Genomic DNA, 17,648 nt, shown 5'->3' with positions numbered 1-17,648 from the left:
AAATACTAATACTTGTCATTGGTGCCTTCCGAACTGGTGCAGGGTCAGACTGGCCTATAGGGCAATCGGGCAGTGCCTGATGGGCTGGTCTGACAGATCAGTGTGTGGGGCAGTTTAAAGCAGTTGTGGGCTGGTTTTATGGCCAGGTGGACTGTTTTACTGTTGATTTCCCAGATTATTACTACTCTTTTACTATATGCTTCGCCAATGGGGCCCACTTTTATTTTGGTTCCCTGCCCTCTTTTTTATTTTTAGTCACAACAGACCCTGAACTGGCTTGAAACAATTGAACTTAATTTTTCAAATAGAATGGTTTCTCTGAAGGACCGTGAATTAAAGTATTTCACCTTGTATAGTAATAAATATTGCCAGTAATTAAAATATTCTGAAATCTTTTACTTTTATTGCAGTATTTTCTTCTCTGAGTCTTGGACTGCTTCCTGAACGCTCTGCCACGCTCATGGTATATGAAGATGTTGTGCAGATTGTCTCGGGATATCAAGGTGTGTTAACATATGTATGTCTGTCTCATGATATCAAGGTGTGTAGGCATGTGCATGTCTGTCTTGTGCCTCACACTCACAATGGAAGCCTCCGTTTTATTACATTAAATTGTAACATATCTTCAAGCATCTTTTTGTACCACTCATCCATAACTGAATTATCAATTGGAAGACAAACAGCATGAGCAAAGTCACTTTCTGCCTCACCATAGATTGTAACCAATTTGGTTTTACACTGCACTTTTGTATGTATGTTTCAATGCATATCAACTGGTGGTTTATTGTGCAAGTGAATATGAATGAATGTATAGGTGAGACTTGTGCATTTGTATGTTCCTATTTAGATTTAACCAAGGTTTAAGGGAGAGCTCTGCTATTTCTAATGCGAAGTTACTGACCTTTTTGAAGAAGAGGTAGAGTGAAGCAGAACAGTTAACTCAGCCCAGGGCTTTTGCAGTCGTGATCACGGGGGTGGGGTGACATGCGATGGAGGGGGAACATTAAAAACATTAAAAAATAATACATTTTAAAAAACGTACCTGCACTCCGTGCGCCACTCCTCTCCTCTGTCTCTTTATGGTTGAAGGCACAGGCTCCCAGCCAGCCCTGCGGCCAATCCTGACGCTGCTCAAAGCAGCATCAGGATTGGCTGGGAGCACCCTGGCTTGCTCCCAGGCAGACTGGGAGCCTGTGCATGCTCTGGAGAGGGCCCCGTGCGCATGTGTTTTTGGCCTGAGATGGCCGGCCAAACATACATGCGCAGTGAGGGGAGTGCACAATGCACTCCCCTCACTACTAGTCACCCCATGTGCCCCTCCATTTAACAAGGAAAGGATAATAAACATAGTTTATTATCCTTTCCTTGTTAAAGATTTGCAGCGGTTGCTGCTGGTGGGGGTTGGGGGAGGCGACGCTCCACCGCCTAAGCGGAGGAGCTGCCACTGGGCTTTTGTTCTTTCACTCAAGAGAAGAACATATTGTTTCTTTGGGACAAAGCCTTGGGCACCTGTCACCTTGAGCTGAAAAAGAAAATATGTTTTGTTTGGCAATGTTTTTTCAGGAATGTTGACAATACAGGCATATTTGTTTCTGTGTTCTCAAATAGATCTTAAATAAAACCTCTAGGGTTCTTTGTTATGTGTTTTCAATGTTGTGCACTTGCCGTATGTTATCCGTTCTGATCTCTTCAATTATTTTTTTTACCTCTGGTCTGCAGGCATTTTCGACACAGTGGTGGGTTTAGGACAAGTCCTATTGCAATTATTGTTTTTCTGGTGGGGAAGAAAGTAACATTTTAGTCTTTGTGCCCAATCCCCTGTGAGCTTTTGCGCATGTTTGGTGATGGAGAGGACTCCTGCACACCCATGGAGAATAAGGTTAAGAGTAGTATTTTCTTGATTGTGTACACGAAATACCCATTCAGGATCGTACGGTAATTTCTGCAAAGATTATTGGCTTTATTGCTTAAATATGTGGGTAAACTGTGCCTTAAGGTTGTTGCTAATTACATTGAGAAACTGTCATTTGACATGTACATCTCAAAATCCTAGGAATTACATACGTACATGATTTTTTAAAGGTACCTCCAGCAAATGCATGATGTACAATTTGAGTATGGCAGAAACGAGTTAGGATTAGTTTCAGAGTAGCACTGGATGCTAATTGAAATGCTCTTGACCGTTTATACTGACATTTTCTTTGGGGAAACACTAAGTGCAATGATGCAGCACATTTGTCAAGTTCATGACAACTCTTTATTCACCCGAGAGGCTTATATCTATTTCTATGGAGTATGCACCTCAGTGCTTAATTTGTGCTTTTTGTTTATGGTGCGGAGCACCAGCACTTATTTTTGAGGGCCGGTGCTTAATTTTCTGCCTCAAGCATTTATTGTGAGCAAAAGGCACATTTGGGAACGATGGAGGAAGAGAAAAACGAAAAAGCGTCACAAAGGGAGAGAGCAGAAAGCTGCAGGAGTGAGCTGAAGGGGCAGGGAGGTGCTGTAAATGGATTAAAGAGGGCCGTGATGGTTTCAGGTTTACGCTGCCTCAGTATTCCATGTTCGCACATTTAATAGCTGCAGCTCCGTATTTAAGAGGAGGGCTTGGGGCACCAGCACTTTTTTTATTTACAAATTAAGCCCTAATGCACCTTCTTATTTGACAGTACTCAACAGGGTTGTCAACACTACATTGCTTTTAGTGATGTCACTTGTGTCTCTGCTAAAGAAGCTAAACCACTGTTATTTTCCAAGGTGAGACCAATAGGAAAGGGCACAGTAAAAGTTTCGGCGTAGTATGAATGTTTGAGTTTTACAAGAAATGTAATATTTATTAAAAAGCGAGGTAGTGCAGTTATACAGATACTTTGAAATATAAAATGGAGTTGATCGTTATCTGCCTAAAGTTTTATGCTGACGAACCTTAAGCAATTTTCCTTTAGCCATAATTCCAGATAATTGCCTTGAAGTGACAAAGAAAGTAACTATAATATTTGGAGACCACTTTATTTACTGCATTTGAAAAAAATAAGAAAATTGTTAGGAATTCAAAATTGTAAACTAAAGGACGCAATGGGCAACATTAAACTATTTAGTAGGGATGCCTGATCAATTTTAAGATACTAGAGTTACCTTTGGTTGAACCTCAGGCTTGACATCTAATTCTATTATCGGTAACATTATTAAATAAATATTGAATTAGTCACACCTTTATTTTTATTGTCTGGTTTCTGGAGGAGAATTTCCTTATATGGAATGCTCATGGGAACAACTGATGTAACTTTTCAATACCTTTTGCTGCACATTAGGTAATAGCCCTCTTTTGTCCCCCAGTTATGGTCTCTGCCATAGCTGTTCAAAGAAAACCCCGTTTTTTCATATGGGATGGAGACAAGATTACATGCACATTGCTTGTAATCTGATCATTGGAGAGTCCGCTTTTGGTCTTTTTCATCCAAGGTTATGGCACTTACCAAAATAGTATACCCTGTGCTTGTGCTTTTTAGATTACATTTTGCACTGCTTGTTGAGTTTGGGATTGGTGGGCACTGATGTTAATAAAGGCATAAATCGCTGCAGATGAAGGTGGGGGGGGGGGTGGAACCCACAGGACTTGATTTATGACCCTCCTCTTGCAGCAGTACTTTGCAAAAGGGAGAATGTAACTCAGTTTGGTTAGCAAAAAGGTTTCCTGTTATGTGAGATGCCAGACACCTGCACTCCATAATAAGTCCTAGGAGTTTGGGTAAAGGATATGGAACTAGAATCTTTAATTGGTGTTTTAATAATAATTTTAAAGCCTACTCACAGGGTCAGTCAATCAGTTTTTGTAAAGCGCAACGACTCACCTGTGAGGGTCTCAAGGTTTTCAAGAGTAACTCAATGTACCCCACCTAAGTTTAGTGATTACTGAAAGTGGAGAAAATAACCTATTAATGGGATGTGGAGTGCGTACCTGGAATTACCCCCCCCCCCCCCCCCCCACCCCCCCGAAATAGGATCCCAAAAGAATTGCTACTCACACTATGGAGTAGGACAGTCTTGTAGTTTCAATACTTTCAAGAGTAAAACTACACAGAGGTAGGCTATCAAAACTCCTTCAGTGCAGGGTAACTCTAGTATACTCTCATATGTGCTTCCAACAGCTGTTGGTTTTGTGAAGTGCCTTTATGATTTGGATATTAAATGTGGGAAGGATGAATATGGATCATGCAATACGGATTCTTTTTTGCAGCAATTGATTTGTATTGACAAAACATATCCAGGGCTAAAATTATTTAGTTTAACTAACCCAGCCTTTCTTCCTATGCATATAGCCATTGGTAAACGCATAATTGCTTAACCCAAAATGTCAAGGGTCCCGCTTTCAGTAAAGATAAGCACGTTGAACCTCCCCTCTCTGAAGAATAGTTACCTGAAACAAACTTTGACTAGTCATAATTATTCTCCCACCTTCATATGGAGAGCTTATCGCCTTGGTTGCCCTTGAGAACCATTGTATTTTAGGAATAAGATATGACTTTATTATTTAGAAGTGAATGAGTATAAGATTCAAACAGTGCACTTCTCACACTTATTTCAGACACTGATCTTGTTGAGTGGTTTCTGGTTGGCAGAGTTATACATCCTGCTGAAACGGGAACCACAATCCTATTCAGGGTAAGTCAGATATGCACTAAAAGTTAACCTGTGCTCACCCTCTAGTAGCTTGGCACAGGTTGACCAGGCTTAACTTAAGAGGCAATGTGTAAAGCATTGCACAACACATAAAAAAATATTCCACACCAGGTCATAAAAATACATAAGATTTTATAAATAGATCAAAATCAATAAGACAAAAAATTCAATAAGTAGAAGTGAAATATGATTTTTTTTTTTTTAATTAGTGTCTTTAGTGCTTAGCACCAGCAAGCATCAATGAGGGTTATCTGGATACACTGGACCAGGGCAACATCAGGAGTTCAGGTTAACCACGATGCAGCGGGGCCCGGTACAGCATCCAAGCAGGCCCACTGAACACAGTACCTTGATACTGGTCGCAACAACAAAATTGGATGTGCAGCTGAGCAATGCGTTGGTGTCGATCCTGCAGTCTAGGTGATGCGTCAGTTGTCTTCACAAGGTGGTGGCGCTGCGTCTGTTCTGAAGGCGATGTGCCTAGCTGAGAAGTGTTGGCTCCATAGACTGTGCACTGGGTTTCTCCCTGCAGTCATGGCGATGTGTCGATCTTCCCACATTGCAGCAGCGGTGATGCAGCAGTTCTGATCCTTTGATTCTTTAGGCAAAGCCTTGATTCAGAGTGCTGTGCACCAGTCTTGCTCCGGCAGCAGCGACAAAGCATTGGTTCTGCTTCCAGCAGACGGGAGATGCTTCAGTTCAAATGGAGCAAGTACCTTGATCCACTTCCAATATGCAAGCCCAGACCTGGTGGTGAGACTTTAATATCCCTAAGTCTCAAGCAACAGAAGGCAAGCTGACAATCTCTTGGAGATCACTCTTGTTTCTAGGCAAAGTCTAGCTCTCCCCCAGTTGGGTCTGAGCAGCAGTCCAGTACCATGGCAGTCCTTTTAGCAGCACAGCAGTCCTTCTGACAGAGGTTCTTTACAGGTCCAGATATGTCTGCTGTGGTGAGGTCAGAGATCCAGTACTTATATCCATTTGTGCCTTTGGAGTGGGGGTGACTTCAAAGAAGGGTTTATGAAGTGCACAGAGGTCCTTTCTTCCTAGCCCTGACTCCAGACTCACTGCAGGGTGTAATCACCCCTTTGTATGGGGACAGGACACTGGCCTTTCAGGTGTTGGCTCCTCACTCCCTTCCTGCCCAGTATGAGCCATAGGATGCAGATGAGCCCTCAGAAACACCTACTCTTCCTTTGGCTGTCAGAAGGAAATGCACAAAGTCAAGCCGTTACCTACCCCAGACATGTTTTGGAGACATGCTCACAGAGCTTTAAGAGCAGAGAGATATCAACTTTCTAAAAGTGCCATTTCTAAAGTAATAATGGTAAATCCAGCTTTGCCAGCAAAGAGGATTTATCATGAGCATCCCAATAATATAAAACACGACAGCTACTCCTTCTTAATCTGGAATTACAGCTTTAAAGTGTAATAAGGAATTCCCAATATTAACCTACGGGAGGAGTAGGCCTCATAGTAGGGAAAAACAAAGGTAGGTGTTTCTCACTACCAGGTACTTGTCCTACCTTTTAAACACCACCCTGTCCTATAGGCTGCTAGTGCCTTTCTTAGGGTTGCCTCATGTGTAGTATAGCAACTTTATTTCAGCATCCAGTGCCATAAAAGTCACTTAGCACAACAATAAATAATACATTAAGAATCATAAAATTGAAATTTACTTTAAAATAACAACGATGCACGGAGAGCAATACAATCAAAAGGAAACAGTCCCAAAATACAGAATGGGGGTTGGAAAGTGCGGGTAGAACTACAGTAACATAGGAGCTAGGCAATCTTGACCAGTTTCCTGCTAATGCGCCACATTCCGCTGAGGAATTTGGCAATGGGCAGACTAGAGTCTGATTTTTGAATCTTCATGGCTGCAGCATGATCTCGGGTCCCAGGCCGTTTGCAGGTTGCAACAAGCCATTTCCTACGTAAAGGAGTGGAAGATGGGCATGCGAACAAGACATGGGCAGTTGACTCCTGAAGCAGGTGACATATTAGTCGGGACCCTATTCTGCCATCTATTGGTGAAAGTTTTCAGAGGGAGGTGGGGGGGACGAATCTGAATTGCATATAGAGCTTCCTGTCAGCCGGGTCTAGTATGCCATCCAGGTAAGGATCGCGGAACCAGGTAGACTTAAAGTCCTGGAACGCGCTAGTTAGGCGCTTCATATGTATTAAATGGAGGTTTTAAATACCAAGTCGAGATGACAGTATAAACTGCACATACAGGCTCTGTCATGGCAGGCCTGAGAAATGTTTAAAGAGTTAATTGTGTGGGTGGCACAATCCGTGCTGCAGACCCACTAACAGTATTTAATTTACTGGCTCTGGGCACAGTCTTTATTTGGGAATTATAGATAAATTAAATATCCCTATTGTGGATAAACCAGTGTGACTTTGTTTCAGGGGAGAAGCGCATGCACTTTAGCACTGGTCAGCAGTGGTAAAGTGCTCAGAATCCTAAAGCCAACGAAAACAAATTCAGCAAAAAGTGGAGGGAAAAGGCAAAACGTTTGGGGTGACCCTTTAGAGAGGGCTATTTCCAGCAGAGCCTCAGGTGGAACGGCTTAAAAAACGACCTTGCACCTCCAGCCCGTATATTAAGGTACTGGATCTCACTACTTAGTTTGTAGGGTAATGCATGCCTCAACACTAGTAATAGTAGCTGACATATTCTAATCATACAGAATGATCTGTAAGCAGATGTAGGCAATTCCTTATCTAGAGTAGTTATTCTACAGCGAGGCGGGGAGACCGGAGGTCTCTGTTGTACCTCAGCATGTTGGAGAGCATATTAAAGGTTGCTAGATATGAGAATGATCAATACCTGTCGAAAAACATAAAGATGTAGTTGTGAAGGACTTTAGGGCTACTCTTGGATATGAAGATGTGTCAGGCATGTGACAGGAACATAAAAGTCTGCAGATATGGCATTGGGCTCAAATACTGACCGGTATTCCTCTGACAGGGCATTAACCAACAGCAAGTTTCATAATCGGCTGATGAAAGATGTTTTGAATGTAGAAAAAATGACCCAAAAGGGCAGCTGTTCATTTTGTCTAACTCATGGAATATGCAATTATTTATCCTTTTTAAAATAAGTACCTTGACTGAATGATGAATGGTGTAAGTATTGAAAATTCCTTTTTGCATCAAACAGAATCTTACATTTGCTAGCGAATTTGCTTTGGATTTTTAAAATTATGAAAATATGTTGAAAAGCATAAAGCATGCCTTCTGTTCAGCATATCTGTACAAACCATAAAGGGTGCAGACAGGTTATTGATTCTGAAGGTTTATAGAAATGTGGGGCATTATGGCAAAAAGTCCTAAACCTTCTTCAGTTTACTTAGAGTTTACGTTAAGTAGAACCTCAGATGATTCTCTTCTCTGTGTCGCAGGCGTTGGTACTTGGCACTCCTCTAAAACTAACAAGTTACTCTGACAAGTACTTCATGTTTTATGTTAAAGTTCCCAAGTGGAAGCCTGTGATACCACGTGGAAATCTTGAGTTGAAGATGGGAGTTGCTCTGGCAGGTCATGCTGAATGTCCTCAAAGCAAGATTTTATCCTTCCCACGGTCAAGAGTTTGTAGATTGTCAAGCCACCCACAAGTTAGATTTTAATTGGAACCATGTGCATGGCCTGGTCACGAGCTTACATGGCTTGCACACTCAGTATCCGTAGCAACAAATGAATGAACTTAGAGCAAAGGAAGCAATTTGTCTAAACCCATCCTGCTTTTAGCATTACAGATCGGAAGCCCAACCCTTACCATACACAGTAATATGTAGCACAGCTACACCATGGTCCAAGCCTTATGTTAGCTCTAATATTTCCATCTACTTTTCTCAGCCTATTGCTTTGTACATCTCCCATTATATTTGGTGAGACCTTCTCGGGGTGAAGCCACTGAAACTTGCATTTGGTGCTTGTACAGTTAATTCTCGCAGGAATTGCAAAACGTGGGTAAAGTTGCAAAAAAAAAGGATATTGCCTCTTTGTATCTGTGCAGACGCTGCCTCATGGCTAGTCCATGAAATGTCAAAAGGTGTCAACCAAATGCAGCATTTTTCTCTGACCAGCCAACGTCTTCAAAATCATGCATCTGTGCTTTATCAGTGGAGACTGGTCACAAGCCATCTAAAAGGACCATAAGACCTCAAGGAAAATGGCATCACTGACCTTCCTTAATGCACGATTTCCCAATTACCCATAGGCTACCCATTCTGGAGCAAGTAGCTGAGAGACCGGATAATATGGTTATGCTTGCAAAGCCTTTTTGATAGGTACCCATTCCCTGATGTATTTATATTTGTTTTTGTTTGTTTTTAGGTTCAACTAACAACATCCTTGCAAATACGCTCGCAATATTGGGACCAAATGTACCTCATCCTCTAAAGGGAGCACACCTTGATCTTGGGAATCACCTTGCAACCCTACAGCCAAACCATTCTCATTTAACAGATGATTCCCAGTATACACGCTAGCCAATCTTATAGCTCGTGCATGGATATGTGGTTAAGTTTTGCTTAAGATTTGTTTATACTGGCCAGAGTGGCACACTGTACTAAGTAATGTTTACTTGCTAGCATAGGATTGTATTCTTCTCTTTGGGGACCGGCATCAGTACTCCTGCAGGTTATTGCACTTTTAGAATCCTGATTTCAGAACAAGGACTCGTCTGGGACAGAACACTTCCAGTCTTTTGCTCATCTATTGCTTTTTTTCTTAATTTCATACTTAACCAACGTGTACATCCAGGGTCCAGTACCACTCTGCACCATAGTATTACTTAAACGTAAATAAGATGACATGGCATATCACCAGGCCTAGTCCAAATTGAGAAAATGCAGCAAGCCCACAAGATAAAGGTCGCTAGTTCAGTCTGTTAAGAGTATTAAAAAAATCTGTCTGATAAAAGAATATTAAAAAAAAAATCTGAAAAATACCACTGAAGCAGTACCATGGAAATGGCAATAAAATCGCCCGCTTCATCTGCCCTAAGCCTTATTAATTTCATCAGCTGGTGTCACACCCACCGCCCAGCTATGTGACTTGTTCTTCAATAATATATATATATTTTTTTAAATATGGCCACGGTTAGTAAACTGCAATTATCTTTACATTTGCCTATTATTAGTCAAAAATGTGTCGGACTCAACCACTTTTTCCCTTCAGTCCATTAAGGCTATTTTGGCCATTCTTAAGTCAACATCTCTACCAGTTGACCCTTCAACTGCATGGCAGCTTTTGCCTCCCCGATCAGAACTCTGTTGAACAACTTCTTCCTCAAATGAGAAGTGGATCCATTATTATTGTTTGATATTAAAAAGGGTATTTTAAGCCTCTCCATTCTGTCCAGTTTTCATCCTGTTGTCATACTATGTGCACCGTGTAAAGTGTTAGAAAAAAAGTGTCCTCGTAGCTAGAAGTTACAAGTTTTGTACAAAAACTTGTGTTTCAGCTTTCCTTTGAGGATTTAGATCCAATCATGGGACTGCACTTTAAAGCTTTTGACACACACTAAAGATTGTGGTCGTAGGGACAGTCTTTCAGTTTTTATACTGAACCTCTCTGCAGCTTTCCACTTAGTAGATCATCTTATCCTGATAGAGTTTCATGGCAGTGTCTAAAAACACCTTTAAATGATTCATCTAATTTTGGCACACTGGTCCCAACACTTTGTCTAGGGCCAGTACTCCTATAAATGTCTGTGACCTGTGGTGTTTCTAATTTACCTCACCCTAATATTTGACGTCACCACAAACCAGCCTGTTCCTGTTGAGGCCTATGCCACATAACACCCTGGTGTACATTACGTTTTCGAACGATGAAGGCCCGTAGACACCATTCGATTGCTTCTCACTATAATTGAAAAGTTAATTACCAATAAGAGATTCGGGCTAATAGTCAAAAAAATTGAAAAATTGAACTTATAAAAGCTACAACTTAGCCTCCTTCCCTTTTTCAGAAATATTTATTCATAGGCTTGCTGTTGCTAAGAAAGTAACAATTTGAGGTGCTCTTTCGACGCGGAGTACTGTCCAGTGCAGAAGTCAGCAACTGCTTTAACAACCAAAACAAATTGAGGCCGAACCTCCCCCAGTTATCTCTAGAGTACAGAGCCGTGGTTATAGGCACCACTGTAAACTCAGGGCTAGATATTTTTTTTAAAAATCTTCATGCACAGGTCTTCAAGTTGCGGAAGTAGTGGAATGGGTGGTGTGTGTTCCCCCCCACAGGTGCTTGAACTGTATTTGGAAAACATTTATTTATATATTTATCACTTCACATAATAGTTAGCTAAGGAATGTTTTAGTTGGATATAAATAAATGTTTTCCAAATACACTAAAAATACCTCGAAACTAAGCATATAACAGGACTGTTGGCTTGTCTCGCCATTGACTGAGCGACACTTTTAATGTAATTCAGTGTTTGCTCTGATACATATGAATTTATAGTAAGATCCAAAGGCATTTGAATGTTACAAGCTCGGGCAATATGAACAAACAAGGGAAATAGTTAATCTTCTTTCAACTCTGATAGATAAACCGACAAAAAGTACAAATGCTTTACTTAAAAATATTTTCCAACTTTGGGAATTTGCTGTAGAATAGAATCCTAAACAGTACATCCACTAGAAGAAATCGTGCATTTTAAAACTTATCTAATGCCATAAAAGTTTAATATTCAGTTCTTTAATACTTAGAGAATATCATCTGCAGATCTCGAAGGAGGTAACAATGGATTCAATGTTTTAGTTACTTGGGAAGTTCAAGCACCTGTGGGGGGCCTGTAAAAGGCACCCAAAAAAGGTACAAAGCTGCTGTGGGAGAGTCATGTGGAGTGGATGGTTGGATGGTGAAAAGAATGGGTGGAGAGATAGGTAGGTGGAGATCACATTTAAGGGATGAAAAGGATGTGATTTGTGCTTTGGCTACTAATTCCAAACACAGTGTGGCACGGGGTCACAGGCAGATGCCCTGGGAATATGCAAGCTGCAAAAGCATTCTGGGTAACGTGAAGCCACCTGCGATGCAGCCGAGCACCTCATTGTTGTGAGTGGGTGAGTTCGGTTGGGAGGGGACTGTAGTGGGAGATTCAGTTGACCAGTTGTCTCTCTAAATGTTCCTCAGCTGCTCTGCTCACTTGTATAATCTGTGCTCTTTTCCGTGGGACACAGGGTTCTGATGGATAAATGCTTTCAAGTGAATCATATGACATTTGCAAGAATGAATTTGATTTGTACCTCCTCAAATGTCATATTAACCCCTTCGCTGCCAGGTCTTTTCCCCCTCAGGTGCCAGGCCTTTTTTTCTGGCTATTTGAGGCAGTTCATGCTTAGGCCCTCATAATTTTTGTTCACATAAGCTACCCCGCCAAATTTGCGTCCTTTTTTTTTTTCTTTTTTTTTTTTCCCCAACATCCTAGGGATTCTAGAGGTTGCCCTGGAGGAGACCAAGAAATTAGGCAAAATACAGCGAAAATGTCTTTTTTTAAAAATTTTTTATTTAAATGGGGGGGGGGGTGTAAGGGCTGCAGAAGAAAGCCTGTTTTTTTTTTTCTTCCACCCCCCCCGAAACTGACATCAACAAAGGGTTTCTGGTGCTAAAATCACCATCTTCCCAGCTTTCAGGAACAGGCAGACGTGAATCAGAAAACCACATTTTTCGACACAATTTTGGCATTTTAGCGGGACATACCCCATTTCTACTATTTTATGTGCTTTTAGCCTCCTTCCAGTTAGTGACAAATGGGTGTGAAACCAATGCTGGATCCCAGACAGATAAACATTTCTGATAAGTTGACAAAATTCTGAATTCAGCAAGGGGTCATTTGTGTAGTTTCTATAAGGTTTTCCTACAGACGATAACAAAATATTGAAATTGAGGTTAAAAAAACCAGCCATTTCTCTTCACATTTTGCTCTAACTTTTTTCCTGCAGTGTCAGATTTTCAAAAGCAATGTACCGTTACGTCTGCTGGAGTCTTCTGGTTGCAGGGATATATAGGGCTTGTAGGTTCATCAAGAACCCTATGTACTGAGAGCCAATAAAGGAGCTGCACCTTGTAATGGGTTTTCATTGTATACCGGGTATACAGCAGTTCATTTGGTGAAATATAAAGACTGAAAAATAGGAATCAAGGAAACCTTGTTATTTCCAAAAAGAGCACAAGATAAGGTGTTGAGAAGCAGTGGCTATTTGTTCTTCTCTGAATTCCGGGCTCCCCATACTAGCATGTGAATTACAGGGCATTTCTCAAATAGACATCTTTTTTTTACACACTGTCTTACATTTGGAAGGAAAAAATTTAGAGTAAGACAAGGGGCAATACCACTTGTTCTTCTATTCTGTGTTCCCCCAAGTCTCCCAATTACAAATGGTACCTCACTTGTGAGGGTAGGCTAACGCCACATGGACACATCACATATTTACATTGAAATCAGACATGTTTTTTGGAAAGTGTGGATTTTGGCCTCTAGATCATTCGGGACGTAGGGAAGCCTACCAAAACCGGTGCCTTTTTTAAAAATAGACACGTAGGGGAATTCAGAATGGGATGACTTGTGGGGCCCTAACCATGATCCGGTTACCAAGAATCCTTTGCAAACCTCAAAATTTGACCAAAGCCCCCCACTTTTTCCTCACATTTCAGTGATGAAAAGTTCTGGGATTTGGGAGGAGCCACAAATGTCCTTCCACCCAGCACTCCCCCAGGTCTTTCTGATAAAAATGGTACCTCACTTGTGTTGGTAGGTCTAGTGCCTGTGACAGGAAACACCCCAAAACGCAACATGGATACATCACATTTTTACATTGACAACTGACGTGTTTTTTTTTAAAAAGTGCCTAGCTGTGAATTTTGGTCTCTAGCTCAGCCGGCACCTAGGAAAACCTGTGCATTTTTTAAAACTAGACACTGATGGGAACCCAGGATGGGGTAACTTGTGGCGCTCTCACCAGGTTCTGTTACCCAGAACCCTTTGCAAACCTTAAACTTTGGTAACAAATAAATACTTTCCTCACATTTCAGTGCTGCAAAGTTCTGAAATCTGAGGAGAGCCACAAACTTCCTTCAACCCAGCATTCACCCACATCTCCAGATTAAAAATGGAAAATCACTTGTGTGGGTAGGCCAATTGCCCACAAAAGAAAATGCTACAAAACACTATATGGACACATTAAAATGATTGAATACAGAAGTATCTGGTTTTTTTTGGTGGGGGGGCACCTGTGCTTTTGGTCCTGGGCTCAGCAGCCGTCTAGGGACACCTACCAAACCCAGACACTTCTGAAAACCACACACCCAAGGGAGTCCAGGGAGGTGTGACTTGCGTGGTTTCCCCCAGTGTTTTCTTACAGAGAACCTCAACAAACCTCAAATTTTAGCTAAAAATTCCCATTTTTCCCATACTTCTGTGTGGGATCACTGCATCTGCACACATTTCCTTCCACCAAACGTTCCCCTCAGTCTCCCAATAAAAATGATACCTCACTTGTGTATGTGGGCCAAATGCCTGTGACAGGGAAGAGCCAAAAACATGTCAAAATTGAGGGGGAACCAAAGTGGGTCCAAAAGGGCAGTTTGAGGAAAAAAAAATACGTTTTTAGGCTGGCAAGTGGGGCAGAATCTTTATCGGTAAAGATGCGACAATGCTGGGTGGTAGGAATTTTGTGGATTCCTGCAGATTCCCGAAGGTTCCATCACAGAAATATGGGGAAAATATGTGATTTAAAGCAAAGTTGGTGGTTTGCAGGGCATTGTAGGTAGGAAAATGGTGTGGTGTGCATATGAAGCACACCACCCTGGACTCAACCAGATGTTTTGTTTTCAGATGTGTCTTGGTCTCGTAGATTTTTCTACATGGCAGCCTCTCAAAGTCCAAAATGTGCAGCCCTCACCATTGCAAATGAGAGGATTTTGAGAGTTAGCTAAGCTCTCATGGCCGAAATGTAAAACCAAAACCCCAAATAATCAAAAGTCTCCTTGCTTGCCGTGGGATAAGATGTTTTAGTGTGCAGGGGAAGAGCTGAAAGACTGTTACCCCCTTCAGTTGGGGTGGGGGCATAACCATGCCCATACTGGTTGGTGACCACCACCCCACTATTTTTTTTTTCGCCCTGGCATCTAGTACACTTTCTGCACCCCCACCTCCCGGGGAGTGGATTGCAGGTAATTGATCCATCTGCCCACTGGTAGGCAGAACAACTTTGGGCACATTTATTTGGGGTGGGGGTATGGCCATACCCCCACCCTCTTATTTTGGAAAAAAAATCTTCCCTGGTCTCTGCTGAGCTTTCTGCCCCTCTTGGTGGCAGATGGGCCTTATAGAAATAGGTTGATCTGCCCCCAAGGGGGGCAGAAATGGCCTACAATAAATTTGCCCCCTTAGGGAGGGACCGTTCCCTAAGGGGTCGCTCCGCATCTGTGTAAAAAAACAAAAAAACAAAGAAAAAACCAAATGTTAAAACGTCCCTGGTGCCTAGTGGTTTTTGCCGCCCTTGGGAGCAGATTGGCCTAATTAAAATAGGCCGATCTGCCCCCAAGGAGGGGTGGCAGAAATGGCCTAAAATAAATTTGCCACCAGGGAGCGACCCTTGCCTAAGGGGTCGCTCCCCATCTGTTTAAAAAAAAAAAAAAAAATTTAATCCGTGGTGTCTGCTGGCAGCTTGACCCAATAAAAATAGGCCGCTCTGCGGCCAAGGAGGGCAGAAATGGTGTAAAATAAATGTGCCTCTCAGCAACCGTTGCCTACAGAGTCGCACACCTTCTGTTAAAAAAAAAAAAAAAAAAATGCTTTATCCCTGGGGTCGAATGTTTTTACCCCCCCTTAGTGGCAAATGCACCTAATTAACATAGGCCGATCTGCCCCGAAGGGTGGCAGAAATGGACTAAAAATATTTTGGCCCCCTGGGAAGCAACCCTTGCCTAATGGGTCGGGTCGCTCCCCTCATGTCAATTAAAAAAAAAAAAAAGTCCCTGGTGTCTAGTGGGCATTCCTGCAGCACGATCGCTATGCAATCGGGCTGCAGGCATGCTCAGAGACATGAAAAGGAAAGAAAAAGCCTTCCATTTCCATGCCACCCTGACCTCCCCTGCCCCCGTACCGAGGAGAAACTAATCAGTTTCTTCTCGGATCACGCTGAAATCTATGGAGGTGACCTCTGATGAGGATCGTGCGCCGGCGTCATCAGATGTCACTGGGGGTGGGTGGGCAGGGGTGGAAGGGGAAGCAATTCCCCTATCCCTGCCCAGGGAATGGGGGTGGGAGGCCCTCACGCTTCCCCAAGGGCTGGATGCAAGACGTAACAGGTACGTCCTCAGCACCCAAGCAGTGCTGCCGAGGACGTAACCGTTACATCCCTGACACCCAAGGGGTTAAGGCACTGGTGTACCCTTCGCATTCATGGTTATCACCCCACTCCTCCACTCTGTTCCTGTATGCCTTGAATCACTGAGAATAGCCAAAGGGATGGTGTAGACATTTAAGGCCTAGCCTCATCAAACACTTATATAATCATTGCCAATATCTAAAAACTCGCAATGTTTTTAGCGTGCTGGGTAGACTGAGCGTTAAAGGGGTGTTAGAATGAAGTAAGGAGAAGAGGTAATAGTCCCTCATGCAATAATTTATATAGTGTAGTGTTCTACGGAGTAGAGCAAAAACACAAAGGACACACTTATTGCTATGTGGCTCCTTCTGCCTCTAGGTCGGTGTGGGTTAATTCTGTGTACACAATGTTGTACTACTGTAATCCACACGTTCTCTATCGAAAAAGCCTCTTCTGAAAGTTTGACAGTTATGTTTTAGGTGTGGGTTGACATCACATCTTTCTGATTTGCCTACTGTTGGCTATTCTTTAACATATGCGTAGAATAAGTTTTACCTTTATCCTGCAGGTGTAATGCCCTCTCACCTCGTGTTTGTTTGGGGTATTGTTCTGCCGTAAACTGAGTGCTTGCAAAAAAATGCATCTGGGACTTCTACACCCCCAAATTACGCTGAATCATCATCTTAAATTAGTTATCTTGAAGATGCATCGTATACAGAGAAGAATCTTTTTTTGTTTGTTCCCCTGAAGTAGGCTTTTTAAAATACCTTATTCAGGACTTAAAGGGCAGGGTAGACACTGGCTTTCCAATGGTTGTTGTAATCAAGTACCCTGAAAGTATCCAGCTTCCAGCAGTCTGGAGGGTTTCTAGACTAGTGAAGGTTTGAATGCAGTAATTAGAAAGTGACTGGGACTAATCACTGCAAGCTCTAGAAGGGCATCCTGCTGTGGGTTTCCCTTAGAAGCGATGCTGATGAAGTCGAGGAGGGCTAATGGGCAGACTCTGAGAAGTTACTTGTTCATGTAATGTGTATTCAAAAGCATGCACAAATTAACTTTGAACACCACAACTAAGAGGGTTGGTGGTAGGACTTCCCATATTGTGTCCCATGGCATCCATTAGCTAGCTCCATGTATGTATCTAGTTCTCTGTAATCATTCAGCCCTTTATCGTTTAGCTTCCTTTAACAGCATCTTAATTTGGCTTTGCTAAAAATGTCAGCCTTTGTCTTGGTAATATGTAATACTTTCTGTGACTTTGTGATAGTGAAAGAAGCCAAAGAGCAGGAAATGTTTGTTCATGGCATGTGTAGCTGTACATGCTGTGCATACTCCTGCTATGAAGTGTTAGGCTTTGTCATGTGCAAGTTGTTCCTCTTTGAAGAAGTCTTTTCGAGTCTCGAGTTACTGACTCCACCTATTACTTGTAATATACATGGGCATTGGTTCCATTGTTGGATTGTTTTTTTTCTCTGCTATCTGGTTCAGACTTGTCTCTACCAACTCCAATTGGGCATTGGGTGATGTTCTCACCTGGCCTGCTTGGATTTCTTCCTCTCCGAAAGAGACTGCAGTGGCACCTCTGCTTTTACCTATCTTATACCCTCTTTGACTTAATTT

General features: G+C 42.2%; 1 protein-coding gene across 1 annotated transcript in view; it reads left to right on the top strand.

The window, feature by feature from the left end:
• Positions 1-17,648, top strand: part of FAM171A1 (family with sequence similarity 171 member A1) — a 409,935-nt gene that overhangs the window by 165,937 nt on the left and 226,350 nt on the right. The window contains exon 3 of the mRNA XM_069211592.1: positions 411-503. Within this exon, the coding sequence (XP_069067693.1) occupies positions 411-503 (93 nt within the window). The remainder of the gene's footprint in view (positions 1-410; positions 504-17,648) is intronic.

The sequence above is a fragment of the Pleurodeles waltl genome, chromosome 10 (assembly GCF_031143425.1).
Source record: "Pleurodeles waltl isolate 20211129_DDA chromosome 10, aPleWal1.hap1.20221129, whole genome shotgun sequence".
In the NCBI taxonomy this organism is placed as follows: Eukaryota; Metazoa; Chordata; class Amphibia; order Caudata; family Salamandridae; genus Pleurodeles; species Pleurodeles waltl.
This window is presented reverse-complemented; position numbering and strand designations above follow the sequence as displayed.